The 25,346-nt window shown below is 41.9% G+C and overlaps 1 protein-coding gene across 2 annotated transcripts; it reads left to right on the forward strand.

Annotated features, from left to right (window-relative positions):
* The first annotated feature begins 75 nt into the window (after nucleotides 1–75).
* LOC129860544 (ADP-ribosylation factor-like protein 3) lies at nucleotides 76–23,055 on the forward strand. 2 transcript variants are annotated; one of them, XM_055931034.1, is made up of 6 exons: nucleotides 76–389; nucleotides 14,669–14,812; nucleotides 20,791–20,907; nucleotides 21,046–21,096; nucleotides 21,204–21,389; nucleotides 21,491–23,055. In XM_055931034.1, exons 1-6 carry the CDS (start codon nucleotides 387–389, stop codon nucleotides 21,536–21,538), a joined length of 549 nt encoding a protein of 182 aa, XP_055787009.1. In that variant the 5' UTR covers nucleotides 76–386; the 3' UTR covers nucleotides 21,539–23,055. The 2 variants fall into 2 exon arrangements, with proteins under 2 accessions (XP_055787009.1, XP_055787018.1); XM_055931043.1 differs by lacking the exon at nucleotides 76–389 and adding an exon at nucleotides 14,089–14,183.
* The last annotated feature ends 2,291 nt before the right edge of the window (nucleotides 23,056–25,346 follow it).

Here is a 25,346-nt window from a genome sequence, read left to right on the forward strand (position 1 = left end):
TGGTCTCCTGAAATAAATATATATATTTTTTAATAAATACTCATATGGACTTTCAGTCATCTCATCTTTTAACTCTGCGTGCAGTAGATCTTTACCTTTGTAATTCTAAAGCAAAGGCAAAATACATAATTATGGCTAAAGCGACCTCACAATGATAAATACAAAATATAGATAAATACACAGTGTTGGTATTTATGCCTCCGCTAGTACACAGTGTATTTCTGAAGTGAGGAATGTTTTGTTCACAGAGATTTTGATATTAGCGAAAGTGGCTAATTGTAACGATAAATTCAGTTGCTTTACGTATGAGTTTGTGTAAAACGTCATCACGCCCTAGTAACCTCGGCAGCGTCTTGGGAAGATAGACCGCTAGCTAAAGCAACAATATGGTGAGTTAAATTTACTGTGATACGTTGCTATTATAATGTAGATTGAACCGAATAAATGCATAATAAACACTACTATTGCATTTTTTCCTCTTCAAATTACTGCCACTGTACCCTTCATAAATTGGTGAAAAATTAAGATGTTGGAAAAGGTGACTGCTGCGCCAGCTGTCTTGTTGCTCTATTGGTTTAGCTAGCATCATTATGAGATGTGCAGCCTAGTAGTATAGCTAACTAGCGAGGTAAACTCAATTCAAACTGTTGCTAGCTACATAATTAGTTAGCTAGTTCAGTCGCTTCAGAACACTTTCACTCTTTGAAACCACTGTGTCATCCTGAAGAGAGCGTCATTATTTCGAGAATAAATCTCTATTTGATGTATCCTCTTAGGGCTGGGCGACATGGCCAAAATATCATATCATGGTATTTTTCAAATTTGACGGTATTTTATGTTTTTGATTAATACAAGTTCTACATTTGCTGTATGAGTAGTGCGTGACCCTAGGGTGGCAACACATATATTCAAAATTATTTCAATGGGTCTTTCTCCATTCAGATTGTTTTATACTGTTTAATTCAACTTCAACCTAAAATAATTTCTTGCATTTCCTGCACTCATTTGAGATCATTTCCACACTGCCACGATATGGGGAAAAATACTAGACTTTATTTTTAACCAAACGTTGCAATTGCGATTTAGATAAACACTTGGGTGAACTTTTGGAATCGTGGAAATACAATGTTTATTGTAATTCTATATTTAGAATATAAATAATAGTGAGCACTTTGAATACAGTGTTGTTTTACATGACAACGAATAAATGCCATGGACGAGTAATTGTAACCGGGTAGGAACCAAAGGGATGTAACGTGTTTCCTAGACGACCCTATAATCTTTGGTAGTGATGGGCATTACGGCTCTTTTCAGTGAGCCGGCTCGTTCGGCTCAGCTCACCAAAAAGAACCGGCTCTTTTGGCTCACAAACGGCTCTTTAAATAAAATATGTTTTGTATTTTTTCAAGTCAAACAGTTTGCGATAATTTGACTGATTGGTGTTAAAACAATTGTATAATTAAATTATTAAATGAAATCATACTATACCTTAACCACAATGTATTTAAAAATGCATTGGTTTGTTATGAAAAATAATGTTATTAAACATTTGCATTTAAAGTATAACTTTTTAATGTATATAAACAAAGTACATATAAATCTAACCATTCAAAATGAATACAATCGGGACAGCATAATAGAATATTGCACCATATCAAAGAAAAATAAATAACAATTTGCAAAACGGCAGCATCCCACAAATTGAAATAAATCTAAAAAAGGATTCTATTAACACAAGTGCATTTAAAGTAGAGGTTGACCGATTATGATTTTAACGCCGATACCGATTATTGAAGGACCAAAAAAAAAGCTGATATCAATTAATTGGCCGATTTTTATTTGTAACAATTACAATAATGCTGAATGAACATTCTTATTTTAACTTAATATAGTACATCAATAAAAATCAATTTGGTCTCAAATAAATAATGAAACATGTTCAATTTGGTTTAAATAATGCAAAAACAGTGTTGGAGTAGAAAGTAAAAGTGCAATATGTGCCATGTAAAAAAGCTCAAGTTTAAGTTCCTTGCTCAGAACATGAGAACATATGAAAGCTGGTTGTTCCTTTTAACATGAGTCTTCAATATTCCCAGTTAAGTTTTAGGTTGTAGTTATTATAGGAATTATAGGAGTATTTCTCTCTATACCATTTGCATTTCATATACCTTTGACTATTGGATGTTCTTATAGGCACTATAGTATTGCCAGCCTAATCTCGGGAGTTGATAGGCTTGAAGTCATAAACACCGCTGTGCTTCAAGCATTGCGAAGAGCTGCTGGCAAACACAGGAAAGTGCTGTTTGAATGAATGCTTACGAGCCTGCTGCTGCCTACCACCGCTCAAATATCAAATCATAGACTTAATTATAAAAGAATAAAACACACAGGAATACAAGCCTTAGGTCATGAATATGGTCAAATCCGGAAACTATCATTTTGAAAACAAAATGTTTATTCTTTCAGTGAAATACAGAACCGTTACGTATTTTATCAAATGGGTGGCATCCATAAGTCTAAATATTGCTGTTACATTGCGCAACCTTCAATGTTATGTCATAATCATGTAAAATTCTGGCAAATTAATTACGGTCTTTGTCAGTAAGAAATGGTCTTCAAACAGTTCTCAACGAGCCAGGCGGCCCAAACTGCTGCATATACCCTGACTCTGCTTGCACAGAATGCAAGAGAAGTGACACAATTTCCCTATTTAATATTGCCTGCTAACATGAATTTCTTTTAACTAAATATGCAGGTTTAAAAAATATATATACTTGTGTATTTATTTTAAGAAAGGCATTGATGGGTGAAACGACAGTGCTTTTTTTTGCGAATGAGCTTGTTAAATCATCACCCGTTTGGCGAAGTAGGCGGTGATTCGATGATAAATTAAACAGGCACCGCATTGATTATTTGCAACGCAGGACATGCTAGTTAAACTAGTAATATCATCAACCATGTGTATTAAACTAGTGATTATGTTAAGATTGATTGTTTTTTATAATATAAGTTTAATGCTAGCTAGCAACTTACCTTGGCTCCTTGCTGCACTCGCGTAACAGGTGGTCAGCCTGTCATGCAGTCTCCTCGTGGAGTGCAATGTAATCGGCGTCCAAAAATGCCGATTACCGATTGTTATGAAAACTTGAAATCGGCCCTAATTAATCAGCTATGCCCATTAATCGGTCGACCTCTAAAGTATAACTTTTTTAATCTATATAAACAAAGTGCATATAAATGTAACAATTCAAAACGAATACAATCTGAACAACATAATAATAGAATATTGTTCCATATCAGAGAAAAATAAATAACAATGTGCAAAACTGGTCCCTCTTTTCTCTCCTTTATTTCCATATTTTTTTTATTCTACCTTTATTTAACTAGGCAAGTCAGTTAAGAACAAATTCTTATTTTCAATGACGGCCTGGGTTAACTGCCTTGTTCAGGGGCAGAACGACAGATTTTTACCTTGTCAGCTCAGGGATTTGATCTTAAGTCCAACGCTCTAACCACTAGGCTACCTGCCGCCCGTTATAACCAGCAGCACACAGCAATGCTGACCATAATTTGCTTTTATGAGAGATTTGCATTCAGAAATGCAAGCTGCCTCACGTTCGAGGGGCTGATGCGGTTTCTTTTCTCTGTAATTATTTGTCCTGTTTTCGAGAAGAACCTCTGAGGGAACGGATGTGGCCACTATGCTGAGTCTCCCTGTCATGACTTTAGTAAGCCGTGGGTAGACAGAGGCCTTGTTCTTCTACCAGCTCAGAGGATCTGCAGATCTTTGGAGGAGGGGCTCCTGCAAATAGGATCGGACCTCCATTATGGCATCTGCTGAGGGATTGCTTTGTGCTGCATCCCCAGTTGCTCTCTCGTCAAACAGCATCCAAACAGCAGACGTTTGTGGCACTACTGCTGGTGCTTCTGCTCCATCTGATCCCTCTTCTTCCTGTTGCCCTGGTGCCTGAGCCAGCTGACTGCTGGGGCTGTCCCTCCCTGCTGCTGAGGTTATTCTTTGAAGAGCCTCATCAATCGCTCTGGCATCACTGAAGGCTAACTTCCTAAACCTGGGGTCAAGTGCAGCGGTTTCTGATAGCACGTGATTATATTCCATTCTGTGGAACTTTCTGTCCATTGATGAACATAGGGTGTCCATAAACTCTGTCACATGTCCTGTGGTTACATTTGCTTCTCTCTGGCGGCTGGCTGTGATTTGCTGCAGACCCTTACACAGGAGTATCATTTTTGAGGCTGTCACATAGCTGAAAAGAGAGAACAGTAACTTAATAGTTCAGGTTCATGTTTTATCTACTGATATTACATTCTCATCGACTGCTCATATACATATATAATACTGGATTAAATAATGATGTAGTAATAACTACATACTGTACCTCTCTCCACTGATCTCCACAGTGACCTGCTCAAAGGGTTCCAGGACTCTGCACATCTCCTCCACCACCTCCCATTCCTCTTGGGTCAGAGCATCAACAGGTGCATTGACAATGGCCAGGGTAGAGATGATGGCATCCTTTGACTCAAGAAACCGCTTCAACATATAAAATGTTGAATTCCACCTAGTAGTGCAGTCTAGGCCTCAGCTCAGGCATCCCCATCTGGCATTGTGTAGACTTTAGTTTTTCAGCACCTACTGTGCTCCTGTGGAAGTATTCTACAGCTGCTTTCACTTTGTCCACAGTGGGCTTCATCACCTTCAGAGCATCTCTTACAATCAGGTTGATTGTGTGGGCAAGACATGGATGATGGGTCCATTTGAACATTTTCATGGCTTTGGTTATGTTAGCTGCATTGTCACTTAACACAACAGACCACTTTCCCATCTACTTGCCATTCTCTGGCACTCTCAACAGTTCCTCTGCCAAGTTCTCTGAGGTGTATCTGTAGCTGAACTCAAAGCAGTCCAGAAGACAGCTAGACATCAAAAAATATTCAATGAAGTGACATGTAACCGACATGTAAGAAGTGGTTACCCTTGATGACCAGCAGTCAGTGGTAAGGCAAACTGCAGTAGCTTTTTTTGGACTCTTTCCCACACTGAAGCCTGTGTGCTCTCGTACAGTTGTGGACTAAGTGATTTTGAAAGGGTTTTCCTGCTTGGAATTGTGTACATTGGATTTAGACTATTGCTATAATTTCTAAAACTCTGTCCTCCACGATCGAAAATGGCTGGAAAGCTGTGACAATCATTTTAGCCAATGCAATATCAATTTGGCCTTGTTTTGCTACAGACATAGACTTTGTCATAAACTGGTCGATAGAAGACTGCGTAGCTGTGGGTCGCGGAGTAGGCCTACTTTTTTATTTTTTATAAATTTTTATCCCATTTTCTCCCCAATTTTCGTGGTATCCAATCGCTAGTAATTACTACCTTGTCTCATCGCTACAACTCCCGTACGGGCTCGGGAGAGACGAAGGTCGAAAGCCATGCGTCCTCCGAAGCACAACCCAACCAGCCGTACTGCTTCTTAACACAGCGCGCCTCCAACCCGGAAGCCAGCCGCACCAATGTGTCGGAGGAAACACCGTGTACCTGGCCCCCTTGGTTGGCGCACACTGCGCCCGGCCCGCCACAGGAGTCGCTGGAGCGCGATGAGACAAGGATATCCCTACCGGCCAAACCCTCCCTACCCCGGACGACGCTATGCCAATTGTGTGTCGCCCCACGGACCTCCCGGTCGCGGCCGGCTGCGACAGAGCCTGGGCGCGAACCCAGAGACTCTGGTGGCGCAGTTAGCACTGCGATGCAGTGCCCTAGACCACTGCGCCACCCGGGAGGCGGAGTAGGCCTACTTGACTGAGTGGATACATCGTCACGTGTGGAGGTGCTGGCTCCACCACTATCACTAGCAGGCCCTCTAGTTTCTCGAAGCGCCACTACAGCTAGCTTCACAGTTGGGTGCGCAGTTCGCATATGCCGGTGTATGTTGTGCGTAGAACCGGCTTTATATGAGATTTTGTTTTGGCAAATTCTACACTGTGCTCTAACATTGTCTACATTATTAAAATGCATCCAAGTGCTACTGTGCTTCCGACTCATTTTCCAGCTGTTGTTTTCACAGCTGTCCTTCTCTCTCCTCGGCTGCTAAGTGTGTGACTGTGAGTGAGTTGGCTCGGCCCTCCCTCACGCATCTTTGGTTCATTGGTTGACACTGCGTGTCTGATTGACAGGAGCAACAGGTGGGGCTGTTAGTCTGAGTAGACAGTCAGAACGAATGTGTGTGCGCTTGAGCATTTAGGCCTATATTATTTTTTTATTTTTTTGTTCTTTGAATGAGTTAATTCTAGTCATTTAAATATTTTGATTATTCATATCTTGTTTTTATTTTTATATATATATAAATAGATTCGGCTCTTCTGATATGCGAGCCGGCTCCCAACATTCACCTACAAGTTCGCGAACGACCCATCACTAATCTTTGGCTACATTAAATCTTTATTTATATAGCCAACATATTCATGCTTCGCCTATTCCTCTTTGATTTAGAAGATACTGTTGCACAAATAACATGCTGATTTAGGCCTCCACCAGCACTGGTATCAAGGTGTATTAGCTAGCTACGTTTGCTCAGACTCAGTACTTTTATTAGCTAGCCAGCTAACTAGTGATTAGCATTAGTGGCTAACACGATTTAGCTTAACTTGCTAAGAAAATACAAACTAGCTGTTTGTAGATGTAAGAAACACAAACTAATATTTTAATTATAGAACGCTTGTGGATTTATATTAAGATCAAATTGGAAACAGCATTGTTGTATGTGCTGCATTGACCATGCAGACTGAACGAAAGTGTCTCGTGGTCAAGCAAAAAAAAAAAAACGGTCCGTGCATCAATACCGGTGTGTAGTAAAATACGGTATACCTCCCAGCCCTATCCTCTGCGCATCCTCTCGAGTCACAGGCATCTGTTCAGCCTGTTGTGGAGGGATGCAAGTAGCTAGCTAGGTATGTAACAGTTTAACTTTACGTCCGTCACCTCGCCCCGACCCGGGCGCGAACCAGGGACCCTCTGCACACATCAACAACTATCACCCATGAAGCATCGTTACCCATCGCTCCACAAAAGCCGCGGCTCTTGCAGAGCAAGGGGAACCATTACTTCTAGGTCTCAAAGCGAGTGACGTAACCGATTGAAACGCTATTAGCGCGCACCACCGCTAACTAGCTAGCCATTTCACATCCGTTACAGGTACAATAGTTGGCTAATTTTAATAGCTAGTTAACCTGCTGACGTGAACATCCATTATAGGTTAGGTACTGTTTTGCATAGCACAGATAATTTGACTAACCTTAACTTGGCAACGATTCCTCAATTCTAGACATGGAAAACAGCCAATGTCTTCTAAACGTCTAGTTACAGGGGGTTTGTGTGAGTTTAGAAAATGCTCCGTAATTCAATTTTAAAAAATTAGCTACCTGAAGTAATCCAACAATGTGTATGCCGCCATCTTGTCTATTTAAAATCTTCTCATTGATCGAGACAGGTGAGTGTCAACATGAAGTGGCACTTTTGGGTGGACACCCATCTGTCTCAATCAATGAGTGAAGATTTGAAATAGACAAGATGGCAGCAACATTTTTAATAGCAGGCTTGCTAGACGATTCTGCCCCTACCTTTACACTTGTTTACTCTGAGCTGCACTGGGGTCGGAACGCAATCATGGTTACATTAAGACACTGTGGAGCCGGCCCGAGATATGGTTTGAAAAACGTACCTCAAAGCAGGGATGGGATATGCCACTGTACTCCAAATTGTACATTTATCCACACTGATAGATCAAGAAGATTGAAATGCTGCTATTTTCTCTGGATAACGGCCCTTTTCAACCTCATGCTAGCTAGCAGTAGCCACCGCAGCCATTTTGAAATGGCACCATTGGCCGATCAGCTACTTTGTTGTTCAACGCGACGTGCCATTCCAAAATGTCTGCAGTGGCTACTGCTAGCTAGCATGAGCACGAAAAGCGCAGTTTTCCGAAAACTAGGAGTATTTCAATCTTCTCAATGTATCAGTGTGGATAAAGGTAACATTTGCCATACAGTGGCATATCCCATTGAGGTATGTTGTCCAACACATACAGTACCAGTCAAAAGTTTGGACACACCTACCCATTCAAAGGTTTTTCTTTATTTTTACTATTTTCTACATTATAGAATAATAGTGACGACATCAAAACTATGAAATAACACATATTGAATCATGTAGTAACCCAAGAAGCTGTTTGAGGAAACTAGGCGTATGCCGCTTGTCACTACTTCACAGAAGAGCCGTTTGAACATATATATATTTTTTTATCAAAATACGTTTTCTGGCAGAAAGGCCTTCTCGAACATGTGAACTTTCATGTGCCTTATTAATAACCTTGCATGCCATCTGTAAATACGAATAAAATTGTTAAATTACGAGCCTAGTTGGTTTAGGCACAGAAAAAGTTGGCAACTTTTCCGCTAGCCATAATTGGCTGAGATTTAAAAAAAATAATAATAATAATAAAATAAAAACCTTTATTTAACTAGGAAAGTCAGTTTAATCTTATGGCTGAAATCCCATTAACGGGATCGATATGACAACAGCCAGTGACAGTGCAGGGCGCCAAATTCAAACAACTCATAATTAAAATTCCTCAAGCATACAAGTTTTTCACACCATTTTAAAGATACACTTCTTGTTAATCCCACCACAGTGTCCGATTTCAAATAGGCTTTACAGCGAAAGCACCACAAACGATTATGTTAGGTCACTGCAAAATCACAGAAAAACACAGCCATTTTCCAGCCAAAGACAGGAGTCACAAAAAGCAGATATAGAGATAAAATGAATCACTATCCTTTGATGATCTTCTTCAGATGACACTCATAGGACTTTATGTTACACAATACAAATATGTTTTGTTCAATAAAGTTCATATTTATATCCAAAAACCTCAGTTTACATTGGCGCCATGTTCAGAAATGCCTCCAAAATATCCGGGGAAATTGCAGAGAGCCACATCAAATAACAGAAATACTCATCATAAACTTTGATGAAAGATACATGTTTTACATAGAATTAAAGATACACTTGTTCTTAATGCAACCCCTGTGTCAGATTTCAAAAAGCTTTACGGCAAAAGCACAATATTCAATAATCTGAGAACAGCGTTCAGTCACAAAAGGAAGCCATACAGTTACCCGCCAAATTGTGGAGTCAACAAAAGTTATAAATAGCATTATAAATCTTCACTTACCTTTGCTGATCTTCGTCGGAATGCACTCCCAGGACTCCCACTTCCACAAGAAATGTTCGTTTTGTTCGGTAATGTCATCATTCATGTCCAAATAGCTATTTTTGTTAGCGTGTAAACAAATCCAAAGTCAGGAAGCACGTTCACTAAAAGCAGACGAAATGTCAAAAAGTTCCGTAACAGTCAGTAGAAACATGTCAAACGATGTATTGAATCAATCTTTAGGATGTTTTTAGCATAAATCTTCAATAAAGTTCCAACCGGAGAATTCCATTGTCTTCAGAAGTGCGATGGAACAGAGCTCCCTCTCATGTGAACGCGCATGGTCAGGTCATGATAGACCTGACTCATTCCCGTCTCCTTCGGCCCCACTTCACAGTAGAAGCATCAGACAAGGTTCTACAGACTATTGACATCTAGTGGAAGCCGTAAGAAGTGCAAACTGACCCATATCCCACTGTGTATTCGATAGGCGATGAGTTGAAAATCGACTAACCTCAGATTTCCCACTTCCTGTTTGGATTTCTTCTCAGGTTTTTGCCTGCCATATGAGTTCTGTTATACTCAGACATCATTCAAACAGTTTTAGAAACTTCAGAGTGTTTTCTATCCAATACTAATAATAATATGCATATATTAGCAACTGGGACTGAGGAGCAGGCAGTTTACTCTGGGCACCTCTGGGTACCTTTCATCCAAGCTACTCAATACTGCCCCTGCAGCCATAAGAAGTTAAGAACAAGTTCTTATTTACAATGACGGCCTAGGAACAGTGGATTAACTGCCTTGTTCAGGGGCAGAAGGACACATTTTTACCTTGTCAGCTCGGGGATTTGATCTAGCGACCTTTCGGTTACCTGCCCAACGCTCTAACCACTAGGCTACCTGCCGCCCCGAGTGGGATGGACATGCCGAGAGATGATTTGGGATTGGTCTGCCATATAGCACACTTCTGTCTATTTGAGTATGTCTAGGTAATCCTTTCTACCGAGGATTTTTTTTCATGTATCGTGTATTCAAACTGCAAAAGTGTTGCTCTCCACTTTCTGGAGGACTGAGTTTTGAAATCAGTGGATTTCGAGTATGATAGCTAAGGAGATTGAGAAAACAACACGTGTCTCAGGATTACATATTCAAACTAAGGGCAACCATGGCATCAGAGCGGAGAGATCCAACCAGGAATGATAGTCTATAGTCTAGCTAGCTACATTTTCAGATATGACACATTTCTAATTTTGACAGAAAGAGCCATTGGCTAGCTATAGCCTAATGTTAACTAGCTAACATTGAACCTTGTTGGTTAGCTATCTGCAGATTCATGCAGGATAGTAACGTCATGAGTTGTGATTATGGTTAATTGTCTATCTAGCTAGCTAGCAAACATTAGCTGCCTGGCTCGCTAGCTAACGTTACGTGTATGACCATATTATTCGTATCTCAGAGCTATTTGCTTGGCTAGCTATAGCCGAATGTTAGCGATCTAACATTGAACCTGGTTGGTTAGCTAAGCTACCTGCAGATTCATGCAAGGTACTAACATCATGAGTTGTGATTGGTTCATTGTTTACCTAGCAAGCTAACGTTAGCTGACTGGCTCGCTAACGTTACGTGTATGACCTTATTATTTGTATCTCACAGCCATTTGCTTAGCTAGATATAGCCTAATGTTAGCTAACTAACATTGAACCTGGTTGGTTAGCTACCTGCAGAGCTAGCTAGCTAGCTACATGTCTTAACAAAATACTCCACTATGTAAGTAACCATTTTAGATGCGTTCGTAAATTCAGTCAGGCCATCTACTCGATTTCAGAGCACTCTCGTCTGTGTGCCAGAGCGCAGAATAACTGATGAATTTACGAACACTCAACACCTGTTGAATATGGCCGGTGTCAGTAAACATAGGCAAAAAAGCGTAACTAAATTGTTGCCAGCAGCACAGTTACAGTACCAACGCTCTGGATAACATGAAAACAGCCTCCCTGGTTAAGTGTGCCTTGAATTCAAAATAAATCACCAACAGTGTCACCAAAGCACCATCACACCTCCTCCTCCGTGTTTTACCGTGGGGACCACACATGCGGCGATCATCTGTTCACCTACTCTGCTTCTCACAACACGGCGGTTGGAACCAAAAAATCTCAAATTTGGACTCATCAGACCAACGGACAGATTTCCACCGGTCTAATGTCCATTGCTCGTGTTTCTTGGCCCAAGCAAGTCTTCTTATTATTGGTGTCCTTTAGTAGTGGTTTCTTTTCAGCAATTCAACCATGAAGGCCTGCTTCACGCAGTCTCCTCTGAACAGTTGATGTTGAGATGTGCCTGTTACTTGAACTCTGTGAAGCATTTATTTGGGCTGCAATTTCTGAGGCTGTTAAGTCGTAATGAACTTCTCCTCTGCAGCAGAAGCAACTCTGGATCTTCCTTTACTGTGGTAGTCCTCATGAGAGCCAGTTTCATCATAGCGCTTGATGGTTTTGCAACTGCACTTGAAGAAAGTTTCAAAGTTCTTGAAATTTTCCTGATTGACTGACCTTCACGCCTTAAAGTAATGATGGCCTTTCGTTTCTCTTTGCTTATTTGAGCAGTTCTTGCCATAATATGAACTTGGACTTTTGACCAAATAGCCCTATCTTCTGTATACCCCCCCTAACTTGTCACAAACACATTAAGAAGGAAAGAAATTCCACAAATGAACTTTTAACAAGGCACACCTGTTCATTGAAATGCATTCCAGGTGACTACCTCATGAAGCTGGTTGAGAGAATGCCAAGAGTGTGCAAAGGGTGGCTACTTTGAAGAATCTTAAATGTAAAGTATATTAAGATTTGTTTAAAACAAGTTTTAGTTACTACATGATTCCATATGTGTTATTTCATCGTGTTGATGTCTTCACTATTATTCTACAATGTAAAAATATAAAGAAAAATCCTGGAATGAATGACAAACTTTTGACTGGTACTGTATATTTTGCGCCACCTCCATGGTGTCTTAAAGGAAAGATTCACCCATTTTGAATGTTATATTGTTTTTGTGCGTCTCCGAGTGATGTTCTATCGATTCCCCGGGTCATTTCAAGTTTGTGTATCTGAGTTATTGGCATTCAAAAGCAGGCAGAAATACGGTCGGTTTGACGTGGCACTGTGATAGTCGCTCTCACTACATTTGAAGTTAATAGGAATACTGGAAGTTAATAAGACTTTTAGATCGCGAAAATTATTTAAATATTGGCCGATGTCCTCTTTCGAATGAGCCATTGATAATCTTTTTGCGATATTCCTAACTCGATCTTTTTATTTATTTAACGGAGCGTCTAAAACATTTTTCTTATTTGTCTGCCTGTTTAGTTTAGGGTGCATAGCATGGTGCCTTTGCCAGAGTTATTATAGAAAAGATATAGGAATCTAATTAATTAAGGAACATAACGCCCCACCCAGCAGACCGTCGACCAATCGCATTGATGTTGACATGCTGCGTCAAGCGGTTGCTAAACTTTTCGTCACGTAATCCCGTCTCAAGAAACGTGCCTATTTTCTTTGAAAGTACGTAATGTTACGATTCCAAAGCTATAAAATATTACAGATAGCAGGTTAATTATCTCACATCTAAGAAAATATTTGTAATGTTGTGCTTCTTGTTGACAAAATTGTTTTCCATGTTGGGTTTTTAAGCTAGCGCCCAAGACTCCCATTCACTCATTTTTTTTTTCAAAATACAAAAATCAATTTGCATTGCTACATCAAACATGTCTAACAAAACAAAACACAGGTATTAACAAGAAAATACTCAAACATACAAAAAATAGAAATAAAATAATAATAAAACTTTTTTTTTTTGTGCAATTGTATTCACTTCCTTAACTTTGTTTCATATACAGTATTTGTAAGGCCTTAACCATGCATTTTTCCAGATAATGTCAGTAATAAGCAGGTTCCAGAAAAACTTTCCTCTCGGTGTAAGTTGGTTTTGTGAATGAAGAATTTGTATTTTATATATTTATTACAACAAGATCTCTCAAGTAAGCCCACGCCTTCCAATCTGAGTTCTGGATAAAGTTTGTGATCATTCCCAAATTCGCAGATTCGTTTTCATAAGTGTAGTTAGACCTCCGGGAATGGCTTTGATCACAAAAATAAACTCTCTGGAAGGTATTGGAAACTCTTTCAATGTTATAAATTGTTCATATGTGAGAATATTACCCTTGTTGTCGAAAATATCAAAAACAAAGTCAATATTCCTCTCATGCCAGCTGGGGTAGAACAATGACTTATTCCTTACAGTTATGTCTGAATTATTCCACAAAATAGCTTTATGTGGGGAAAAATTGTGCAGGAAACATATTTTCCAGGCCATTAAAGGTTGTTGGTGAAACCTAGCCAATTTAGCAGGTAATCTTTCAGGAATATAATTACATTTCAGTAAAAATTGAAGACCTCCCAATTTATTAAACACATTATTTGGAATGAAATACCATATTGAATCAGTATTGATTAAACATTTTTTTTCAACCAGTTTATCTTGAAAGTGTTATTTATGTCAACAAAATCCAACACTTCTAGACCGCCTTCAGCTCTTGTTAGAAAGGACAGATTTTTTTAGTTTGTGAGACTTATTTTTCCAGATGAAGTCAAGAAAGGTCTTATTGATCGCTTTACAAGTAGCTGGATTTTCACATAACGATAATGAGGGGTACACAAAACGAGACAGTCCCTTTGCCTTGGACAGAAGTACTCTCCCAAGTATAGAAAGATCTCTTTGTAGCCAATTATTAAAAATATTTTTTTCCCATTCACGAAAGGAGAGCGCCCCTTGTCACAGAATCGCCCAGAATGCACCGCACGGCCCATTGATGTAGCATGGGAAACTTTTCCCATTTCCTCAAAAGTATATCTGCTGTTGCCGAATGTTAGCGGCACATCTATCTGCAGGTTGAATATGGTGAGATTGTATACTCCTAAATTGATAGTGCAGTTTGTTTAGGCTATTTTACAGCTAACTTGTTATTTTACATGCTAATATTGTTTTTGGTATTATTGTGTGTAGCTACATTTGCTAGCTAGCCCACCCATAGAGTGAGCATTGCGTTGTGGAATTTGTAGTCTTATTTGAGCTGCAACAGATTTTCACCACGATTTTCCATGTTGCTACCAACCTTATTATAACGCCAAAATGTAACATTTGTTCTCAAAAAAATATTGTTTTCACATTGTTATTTAACACTGTAAATTAAAGTTATTACTTGTTTTGGGTGGATTTTCCTTTAATGTAACCATGATTCCGTTCCGAACCCTTGTAAACGAGCATAACGGTAGGATCGGAATCTTCTGGCAAATAGCAGGTAACGTTATGCTCCTGTTGCTCCTCCGTTGGTCATGTCACGACTCAGGATAACCCATAATGGATTGTGTTTTGATATATTGCAGGGTTTGCTGTCAATCCTTCGAAAGCTAAAGAGCACACCTGATCAGGAGGTTCGTATCTTGTTGTTGGGTTTGGACAACGGAGGAAAGACCACGCTACTGAAACAACTGGCCTCTGAGGACATCAGTCACATCACTCCCACACAGGTAATGAGGAACACACACCTTTAGGGGAGCCTAGTATTTTTTTTTTAAATTTGCGGTAGAAGTGCAATGCTTAAAGGTCAATACTTGTTGAAGCCAATTAAGATGTTGCCTGTCAGCACTCCAACATATTGAGCAAACAGTGGATGGTTTTTTTTTATGACTCGTTACTGTAGCCTATGCTATTTAATACTGTAAACTGTACTATCTATCCACAATGGACTACGATGAGAATATTCTGTGCCCCCAGTCGAATTGGTATTTATCAAGTCAAATTTATTGGTCACATACACATATTTAGCAGATGTTATTGAGGGTGTAGCGAACTGCTTGTGTTTCTAGCTACAGTGCAGTAATATCTAACAATTCACAACAATACACACACATCTAAAGTAAAATAATGGAATAAAGAAATATATAAATATTAGGACGAATGTCGGAGTGCCATTGACTAAAATACAGTAGAATATAATACAGTATATACACATGAAATGAGTAAAGCAGTATGTTAACATTAATAAAGTGACCAGTGATTCCATGTCTATGTATATAGGGCAGCAGCCTCTAAGGTGCAGAATTACGTAACCGGGTGGTAGCCAGTTAGAGATGGCTATTTAACAGACTAATGGCCTTGAGATAGAAGCAGTTTTTCAGTCTCTCGGTCCCAGCTTTGATGCACCTGTACTGCCCTCGCCTTCTGGATGGTAGCGGGGTGAGCAGGCAGTGGCTAAGGTGGTTGATGTCCTTGATGATCTTTTTGGCCTTCCTGTGACATTGAGTGCTGTATGTGTCCTGGAAGGCAGATAGTGTGCCCCCGGTGATGCGTTGTGCGTACCGCACCACCCTCTGAAGAGCCCTGCGGTTGCAGGCAGTGCAGTTGCCGTACCAGGCGGTTATGCAGCCCGACAGGATGCTCTCAATTGTGCATCTGTAAAAGTTTGTGAGGGTCTTAGGGCCAAAGCTACATTTCTTCGGGCCTCCTGAGGTTGAAGAGATGCTGTTGCGCCTTCTTCACCACACTGTCTGTGTGGTTGGACCATTTCAGATCGTCGGTGATGTGTACTCCAAGGAAGCTTTTCACCTTCTCCACTGCGGTCGGGTCGATGTGGATACGGGGGTGCTCCATCTGCTATTTCCTGAAGTCCACGATCAGCTCCTTCATTTTGTTGACGTTGAGGTAGAAGTTATTTTCCTGGCACCACTCCGCCAGGGCCCTCACCTCCTTCCTGTAGGCTGTCTCATCATTGTTGGTAATCAGGCCTACAAATCAAATAAAAGCTTTTTTTGTCACGTGCACCGAATACAACAGGTGTAGACCTTACAGTGAAATGCTTACTTACAGACCATAACCAACAGTGCCATTTAAGTAAAAAAAAAAAAAATAGGTATTAGGTGAACAATAGATAATTTAAGGAAATAAAAAACAACAGTAAAAAGACAGTGAATAATAACAGTAGTGAGGCTATATACAGGCACCAGTTAGTCGGGCTAATTGAGGTAGTATGTACATGACTGTATAGTTAAGGTGTGTATATATGGTAAACAGAGAGTAGCAGCAAGCTCTCAACCTGCTCCTGTACAGCCCCGTCGATGACAATGGGGGTGTGCTCGGTTCTCCTTTTCCTGTAGTCCACAATCATCTCCTTAGTATTGGTTACGTTGAGGGATAGGTTGTTATTCTGGCACCACCCGGCCAGGTCTCTGACCTCCTACCTATAGGCTATAGGTGTATCAGTGTCTTAACTTTTTTTTTTTTACACTATGGAATATTGCTAAATTACATTATACCGGTTGTTTTATACAAATGGCATTTACCGACTACCTATTTAGCTCAAACTTAAGTGAAGACAACTCAATTTGTTCCATCTGACTTTAGCTTACTGCTGAACTAGATTCCACTAATGTTGACTTGACCCCTTGCACATGTCATTATAATAATGCTAATCATTCTGTGCCTTGTCATAGTCTAATCGTTGTCGGTGATCAGGCTTACCACTGTTGTGTCATCGGCAAACTTAATGATGTTGGAGTCGTGCCTGGCCACGCAGTTGTGGGTGAAGAGGGAGTACAGGAGGGGACTGAGCACGCACCCCTGAGGGGCTCCAGTGTTGAGGATCAGCGTGGCAGATGTGTTGCTACCTACCTTCACCACCTGGGGGCGGCTCGTCAGGAAGTCCAGGATCCAGTTGCAGAGGGAGCCGTTTAGTCCCAGGATCCTATGCTTAGTATAGAGCTTTGAGGGTACTGTGGTGTTGAACGTTGCGCTGTAGTCAATTAATAGAATTCTGACGTAGGGGTACCTTTTGTCCAGGTGGGAAAGGGTAGTGTGGAGTGCAATAGAGATTGCATCATCTGTGGATCTGTTTGGGCGGTATGCAAGTTGGAGTGGGTCTAGGGTTTCTGGGATAATGGTGGTAATGTGAGCCATTACCAGCCTTTCAAAGCACTTCATGGCTACGGATGTAAGTGCTACGGGTCTGTAGTCATTTAGGCAGGTTGCCTTTAGTGTTCTTGGGCACAGGGACAATGGTGGTCAGTTGAAACATGTTGGTATTAGAGACTCAATCAGGGACATGTTGAAAATGTCAGTGAAGACACCTGCCAGTTGGTCAGCACATGCCCGGAGCACACTTCCTGGTAATCCGTCTGAATGTTGACCTATTTAAACGTCTTACTCACATCAGCTACGGAGAGCATGATCACAAAGTCGTCCAGAACAGCTGATGCTCTCATGCATGCCTCAGTGTTGCTTGCCTCGAAGAGAGCATAGAAGTGATTTAGCTCATCTGGTAGGCACGTGTGACTGGGCATCTCGCGGCTGTGCTTCCCTTTTGTAGTCTGTAATAATTTGCAAGCCCTGCCACATAAGACGAGTGTCTGAGCCGGTGAAGTATGATTCAATCTTAGCCCTGTATTGGCGCTTTGCCTGTTTGATGGTTCGTTGGAGGGCAAAGCAGGATTTCTTATAATCTTCCGGGTTAGTGTCCCGCACCTTGAAAGCGGCAGCTCTACCCTTTAGCTCAGTGTGAATGTTGCCTGTAATCCATGGCTTCTAGTTGGGGTATGTACGTACAGTCACTGTGGGGACGACGTCCTCGATGCACTTATTGATGAAGCCAGTGACTGATGTGGTGTACTCATCAATGCAATCGGAAAAATCCCGGAACATAATCCAGTCTGGGATAGCAAAGCAGTTCTGTAGTTTAGCATCTCCTTCATCTGACCACTTTTTTATAGACCGAGTCACTGGTGCTTCTAGCTTTAATTTTTGCTTGTAAGCAGGAATCAGGAGGATAACATCTGGTTGCGCATTTAACATGTTGATAGAAATTAGGTCAAATTGATTTAAGTTTCCCTGCATTAAAGTCCCCGGCCGCTAGGAGCCCCACCCCTGGGTGAGCGGTTTCCTGTTTGCTTATTTCCTTATACAGCTGACTGACTGCGGTCTTAGTGCCAGTGTCCGTCTGTGGTGGTAAATAAACAGCCACAAAAAGTATAGATGACAACTCTCTTGGAAAATAGTGTGGTCTATAGTCTATCTCCTTAGATTTCGTGCACCAGCTGTTGTTTATGTACAGACCGCCCCCCCCCCCTCCCCCTCGTCTTACCAGAGTGTGCTGTTCTATCTAGCCGGTGCAGCGTATATCCTTCTAGCTGAATATCCATGTCATCATTCATTCAGACACGATTCCGTGAAACATAAGATGTTTGTTTGGTAGGATATTCGTGATCGTACCTCGTATAATTTATTGTCCAATGCTTGTACGTTGGCGAGTAATATTGACGGTAACGGCAGCTTTCTCACTCGCCTTCTCCGGATCAATACAAGGCACCCCGCTCTGTGTCCTCTGTACCTGCGTCTCTTTCTCTTGCCAATAACGGGGATGTTGGCTTTGTCGGGTGTTCGCAGTATATCCTGTGCTTCCTGCTTGTTGAAGAAAAAAATATTTGTCTAATCCGAGGTGAGTGATCGCTGTCCTGATATCCAGAAGCTCATTTTTGCCGTAAGTTACGGTGGCAGATTTATTATGTACAAAATAAGTTACAAATAACGCGGGAAAAAACACATTTGGTTAGACACCCGTAAAACTGCTGCCATTTCTTCCGGCGCCAAGTTTGTAGACGACAATTGTTGTGTACAGGAGGGGGCTGAGCGCGCACCCTTGTGGGGCCCCTGTGTTGAGGATCAGCGAAGCGGAGGTGTTGTTTCCTACCTTCACCACCTGGGGGCGGACCGTCAGGAAGTCCAGTACCCAGTTGCACAGGGCAGGGTTCAGACCCAGGGCCCCGAGCTTATTGATGAGCTTGGAGGGTACTATGGTGTTGAAGGCTGAGCTATAGTCAATGAACAGCATTCTTACATGGGTATTCAGCTTGTCCAGATGGGATAAGGCAGTACGATGGCGATTGCATGGTCTGTGGATCTATTTGGGCAGTATGCAAATTGAAGTGGGTAGCATGTAAGGTAGAGGTAATATGATCTATGATTAGTCTTTCAAAGCACTTCATGATGACGGAAGCGAGTGCTACGGGGCGATAGTCATTTAGTTCAGTTACCTCCAGCCAGCTGATCTGCGCATGCTCTGAGGACGCGGCTAGGGATGCCGTCTGGGCCGACAGCCTTGCGAGGGTTAACACGTTTAAATGTCTTAATCATGTCGGCCACAGAGAATGAGAGCCCACAGTCCTTAGAAGCGGGCCACGTCGGTGGCACTGGGATATCCTCAAAGCGGGTGAAGAATGTGTTTAGCTTGTCCGGGAGCACGACGTCGGTGTCCGCGACGTGGCTGGTTTTCCCTTTGTTATCCGTGATTGTCTGTAGACCCTGCCACATACGTCTTGTGTTTGAGCCGTTGAATTGCGACTCCACTTTGTCTCTGTACTGACGTTTTGCCTGTTTTGATTGCCTTACAGAGGGAATAACTACAGTGTTAGTATTCAACCATATTCCCAGTCATTTTGCCATGGTTAAATACAGTGGTTCGCACTTTCAGTTTTGTGCGAATGCTGCCATCTGTCCACAGTTTCTGATTTGGGTAGGTTTTAATAGTTACAGTGGAAACAACATCCTCCATACACTTCCTGATGATCTCGGTCACCGTTTCAGTGTATACGTCAATGTTATTCTCAGAGGCTACCAGGAACATATCCCAGTTCGTGTGATCAAAACAATCTTGAAGCCTGGATTCCAATTGGTCAGACCAGCGTTGAATAGACCTTAGCACAGGCACTTCCTGTTTGAGTTTCTGCCTATAGGATGGGGTGAACAAAATGAAGTCATGATCTGAGTAGCAGTGGTCGAGTGTTTTAGCAGCGCGAGTACTACAGTCAGGTTGTTAATAGAACTTCGGTAGCGTTTTCCTCAAATTTGCTTTGTTAAAATCCCCAGCTAAAATAAATGCGGCCTCAAGTTATGTGGTTTCCAGTTTGAACAAAGTCCAGGGTAGTTCCTTGAGGGCCGTCGTGGTATCGGCTTGAGGGGGAATATACACGGCTGTGATTTATAACCGAAGAGAATTCCCTTGGGAGGTAATACGGCATTTGAATGTAAGGTATTCTAGGTCGTGTGAACAAAAGGACTTGAGTTTCTGTGCATTATCACAATCACACCATGAGTAGTTAATCATGAAACATTCACTCCCGCCTTTCTTCATCCTGGATAGTTCTTTATTCCTGTCTGCGCGGTGTACTGAGAACACAGCTGGCGGTATAGATGGTGACGGTATATCCGGAGAGAGCCATGATTCCGTGAAAGAGTATGTTAGTCGTCAATAACCTACAGAACTTGAGAGAAACTCATCCAGTGTTAAGCCATGGAACACCTTGATTGGCCATTGAGTGGCCAAGCCCTCGTCACACCTACAGCTTGTTTATTCAGCGAAACCCATCCCTGCTGCAAGCACTTAGTTTTACCATTGCGTTAGGTTTGTTAAAATAGAGCCCTAACACTTCTAAACCCAAGCCGCCCCCTCTCTCTCCAGGGCTTCAACATAAAGAGTGTTCAGTCTCAGGGTTTTAAGCTGAATGTGTGGGACATCGGGGGACAGAGGAAGATCAGACCCTACTGGAGAAACTACTTTGAGAACACTGACGTGCTGGTGAGTGGCTCAACCATAGCTTCCTTTACGGAGGTATGACTTTTATATTTATATATACGTGTGTGTGTGTATACACATACACACACCACTAGTAGTGTGTGATTAATCATTTTGAATGGAGATACTACCGTATTTCAGATTTACGTCATCGACAGTGCGGACAGAAAAAGATTTGAAGAGACGGGACAGGTGAGTTTTCTTTCTCTTCAGTGATGTTTGTGGGCTGTGTAATGTGCACATTCTACGTATACATATTTTATATTGGGATCCCATGCTGATTTGTGTTTGTGTTCTAGGAGCTGGCTGAGCTGTTGGATGAGGAGAAGCTGAGTGGGGTTCCAGTGCTGATCTTTGCCAACAAGCAAGACCTGCTGACGGCTGCCCCAGCTTCTGAGATCGCTGAGGGACTCAACCTGCACACTATCCGGGACCGCGTCTGGCAGATCCAGTCCTGCTCCGCCCTCACTGGAGAGGGGGTACAGGTGAGACACCAGCCCTAACCCATCAATCTACAACAGGGGTTGGGGTCAATTCATGTTTTCACTTCAGGAAGGGACATTTAATTTTTTCTGTTTCCTTTCAGGACGGAATGAACTGGGTCTGCAAGAGTGTCAATGCTAAGAAGAAGTAGCACAGCGGTCTGCTTTCTCATACACACCCTAAGCCTGTGGGAGGACGGGTTGTACCTGTGAATGTACACACTAAACATGGACTTGAAGAAAGTTTTTAACTGCCTTGCTGGTCACTACACATTGTTTACTAAACTACAATTCTCGCTAGAACTACAACTTCCATTGTTGCTCTTCAAAATTGAGTATTTGTATTTGCGGGTACAAAGGGAAGGAAACCCATCCCAGGAGACCCACCAGCCTAACCATATGACCTCCACCCTGTTAAGAAATTCCGCCCCAGGACATTCCAGACCTTTCTACTGTCCTTCACCACAACACCAGCCTCTCTTCCCTCTCTCCTAGCCTGGGTACCAGTCCGTTTGTCTTATATTCCACTCCTTGTACTCTGTCATACTGTATGCCAAAGCATAACAGGAGTGGCAAGGAGTGGAATGATAGCAAAACAGACTGTTACCCAGACTACCTCTCTCCCCCTCTCATTCAATCTCTTTCTCCTCTCTTTCCACATTTTTTTCTTATTCGTACAGTTTGCTCAGTTTTTTATTCCAAGCTCTTTTCTCGCTGCAGTTCTGTTGGAAGTAGGGTATATTTATGTAATTCTCTATTTATGGTGAAGTAGAGGGTAATTTGCTTACAAATAACGGATACGGTGTGTGGTTACGGTTAATGGTTTACTAGGATGACAGGGCAACATTGTATACTGTGATTTACTCCCCTGTGAAAAGGATACGTGTGTTAATATGTATAAAAAACACTAGTGCAACTCTGAAATGGCGCTCTGTTCCCTAAATAATGAACTAGAGTCGACCACAGCCCATATGAGTAGAGCCCTATCTAGTGAATAGTGTGCCATTTTGGACAAAGCCTAATAAATCAAATGGAAAAAGACTACATTTTGAGGATCAATTGTACATAACTTGCCCCCATATATGTTTTTATTTTACCTTTATTTAAATAGGCAGGTCAGTTAAGAACAAATTCTTATTTTCAGTGACGGCCTAGGAACAGTGGGTTAACTGCCTTGTTCAGGGGCAGAAGGACAGATTTTTACCTTGTCAGCTCAGGAATTTTATCTTGCACCCTTTCGGTTACAAGTCTAACGCTCTAACCACTAGGCTACCTGCCACCCCTATTCATATGTTATGTTATGGGCATGCAGTAGAGTATATATTACACCTGTAATGTATGTGTTGATCAGTGGAGGCTGGTGGGAGGAGCTATAGGAGGACAGACTGGAATAATTGGAACGGTATCAAACATGGAAACCAGATGTTTGACTCTGTTCCGGACATTCCATTCCAGCCATTACAATGAGCCCGTCCTCCTATAACTCCTCCCACCAGCCTCCACTGGTGTTGATAGATTTTAACAGGGATAAATGACAGTGTATTTCTCAAGTGTTTCATTGTCTTGGGTTTTAGAGGGCATTTACACAAAGCTTTTTCCTTTTGATATTCTTGAATGTGATCTGTCCAAGGATTGAAGGTCCGTGAATAAAATGTGATGGGAAAAGTTGCATTGTTTTCTGAGCTGGCTGTAGTGGAAGTATAAAGAGGCCCAGCCAACACACACACACACACACACGCACAGTTCTATGTGATGAGCTATGGAGGACACCACTTTACATTTTCACTGCCAATACCCTTGTCATTGCCAGTCCTTGGAGAGATCCCGCACCAGAGCCCTTTACATCTCCGAAACACTAGCGTCTCACACACACAGGTGGGGTCACAGACCAACCTCCCCTCACACAGGTAGGGTCAGCTGGTTTTGACATTGAAAAGGCCCAGCTGGTTGGGCCCCTGAATGGGGCAGCTCCCTCTGTGTGTGTGTGTGTGTGTGTGTGTGTGTGGCAGCCTTCCGCCACAGTCGACTCCTACAGGCCTATGTTTAACTACTAGTCAGACCACAGCTGTGCCGTGGTTGGTTCAGGCCTGCTGCACATAGTTGTGAGGGTGTTGCATCTGCTACAGGGGAGAGAACACTGGCCATAAAACACTGACATCCAGCTGTGTGAGTGTGAGAGAGCGATGCATTCTGAGGGCTTGTGGCTTGTGGGACTATAAAAGGTCTCTGTGCTCTTACAAAGACCCATTGTGAAACACTCTTTCTCTCTCGATTCCTACTTGGGCCAGGCACTATCTGAATATATATGCTGCTAACTGTATGTGACTTTGGATCAAAGTGTCTGTTAAACTAGATCTTTATGCTACAACGTTAAGATCAAAGTGTAGATGTCTTCAAATCTCTGTGCACAGACCGAGAGGGAACGTCCCAAATGGTAGCCTATTTCCTACACAGTGCACTACTTTTGACCAGAGCCCTTCAGGCCCTGGTCAAAAGTGGTGCACTACATAGGTAATAGGGTGTAATATGCTGCCCATGTCCGTTAATGTTGATAATGTGGTTGTTACTGACAAGAAGCACATGGCTGAGCTCTTTAATCACCACTTCATTAAGTCAGGATTCCTATTTGACTCAGCCATGCCTCCTTGCCTGTCCATCATTTACTCATCTCCCACCCCTTCTAATGTGACTTTAAAGGGGGAGTTCAAGCTGATCCAAACTGTTACATGCCTATTTCTATTTTGCCCTGTTCATCAAAAGTGTTGGGAAATCTTTTTTGCTTTCTTGATGTCTATAGTATTCTCTCTGGTAGGCAATCTGGTTTCTGCTCAGGTTATGGATGTGTCACTGCAACCTTAAAGTTCCTCAATGATGTCACCATTGCCTTTGATTCTAAGCAATGTTGTGCTGCTATTTTTATTGACTTGACCAAAGCTTTGGATACGGTAGACCATTCCATTCTTGTGGGCCGGCTAAGGAGTATTGGTGTCTCTGAGGGGTCTTTGGCCTAGATTGCTAACTACCTCAAAGAGTGCAGTGTATAAAGCCAGAACATCTGCTGTCTCAGCCACTGCCTGTCACCAAGGGAGTACCCCAAGGCTCGATCCTAGGCCCCCGCTCTTCTCAATTTACATCAACAATAGCTAGTTGTTCTTTACCATTCGGCCATCAGATTTGCCAGCAATGCTCCTTATAGAACACATCACTGCACTCTATACTCCTATGTAAGCTGGTCATTTCTGTATACCTGTCGCAAGACCCACTGGTTGATGGTTATTTAAACCCTCTTAGGCCTCACTCCCCCCTATCTGAGATATTTACTGCAGCCCTCATCCTCCACATACAACACCCGTCAGTCACATTCTGTTAAAGGTCCCCAAAGCACACACATCCCTGGGTCGCTTGTCTTTTCAGTTCGCTGCAGCTAGCGACTGGAATGAGCTGCAACAAACACTCAAACTGGACAGTTTTATCTCCATCTCTTCATTCAAAGTCTCAATCATGGATATTCTTACTGGCAGTTGTGGCTGCTTTGCTTGATGTATTGCTGTCTCTACCTTCTTGCCCTTTGTGCTGTTGTCTGTGTCCAATAATGTTTGTACCATGTTGAGCTGTTGCCATGTTGTTGCTACCATGTTGAGCTGCTACCATGCTGTGTTGTCATGTGTTGCTACCTTGCTATGTTGTTGTCTTAGGTCTCTATGTAGTGTTGTGTTGCCTCTCTTGTAGTGATGTGTTTTGTCCTATATTTCTTAACATTTTTTTTTTTTTTATTCATCGCAGGAGGCATTTTGGTAGGCCGTCATTGTAAATAAGAATTTGTTCTTGCCTAGTTACATTTTTAAAAATTAAGACATATTTGAGCACAGAGCAGCAGTTTTTATCTCAATATCAAATCATTTCTGGGTAACAATTAAGTACACTACATGACTAAAACTGTGGACACCTGCTCGTTGAACA

Source organism: Salvelinus fontinalis, chromosome 1 (genome assembly GCF_029448725.1).
Source record: "Salvelinus fontinalis isolate EN_2023a chromosome 1, ASM2944872v1, whole genome shotgun sequence".
Taxonomy (NCBI): domain Eukaryota; kingdom Metazoa; phylum Chordata; class Actinopteri; order Salmoniformes; family Salmonidae; genus Salvelinus; species Salvelinus fontinalis.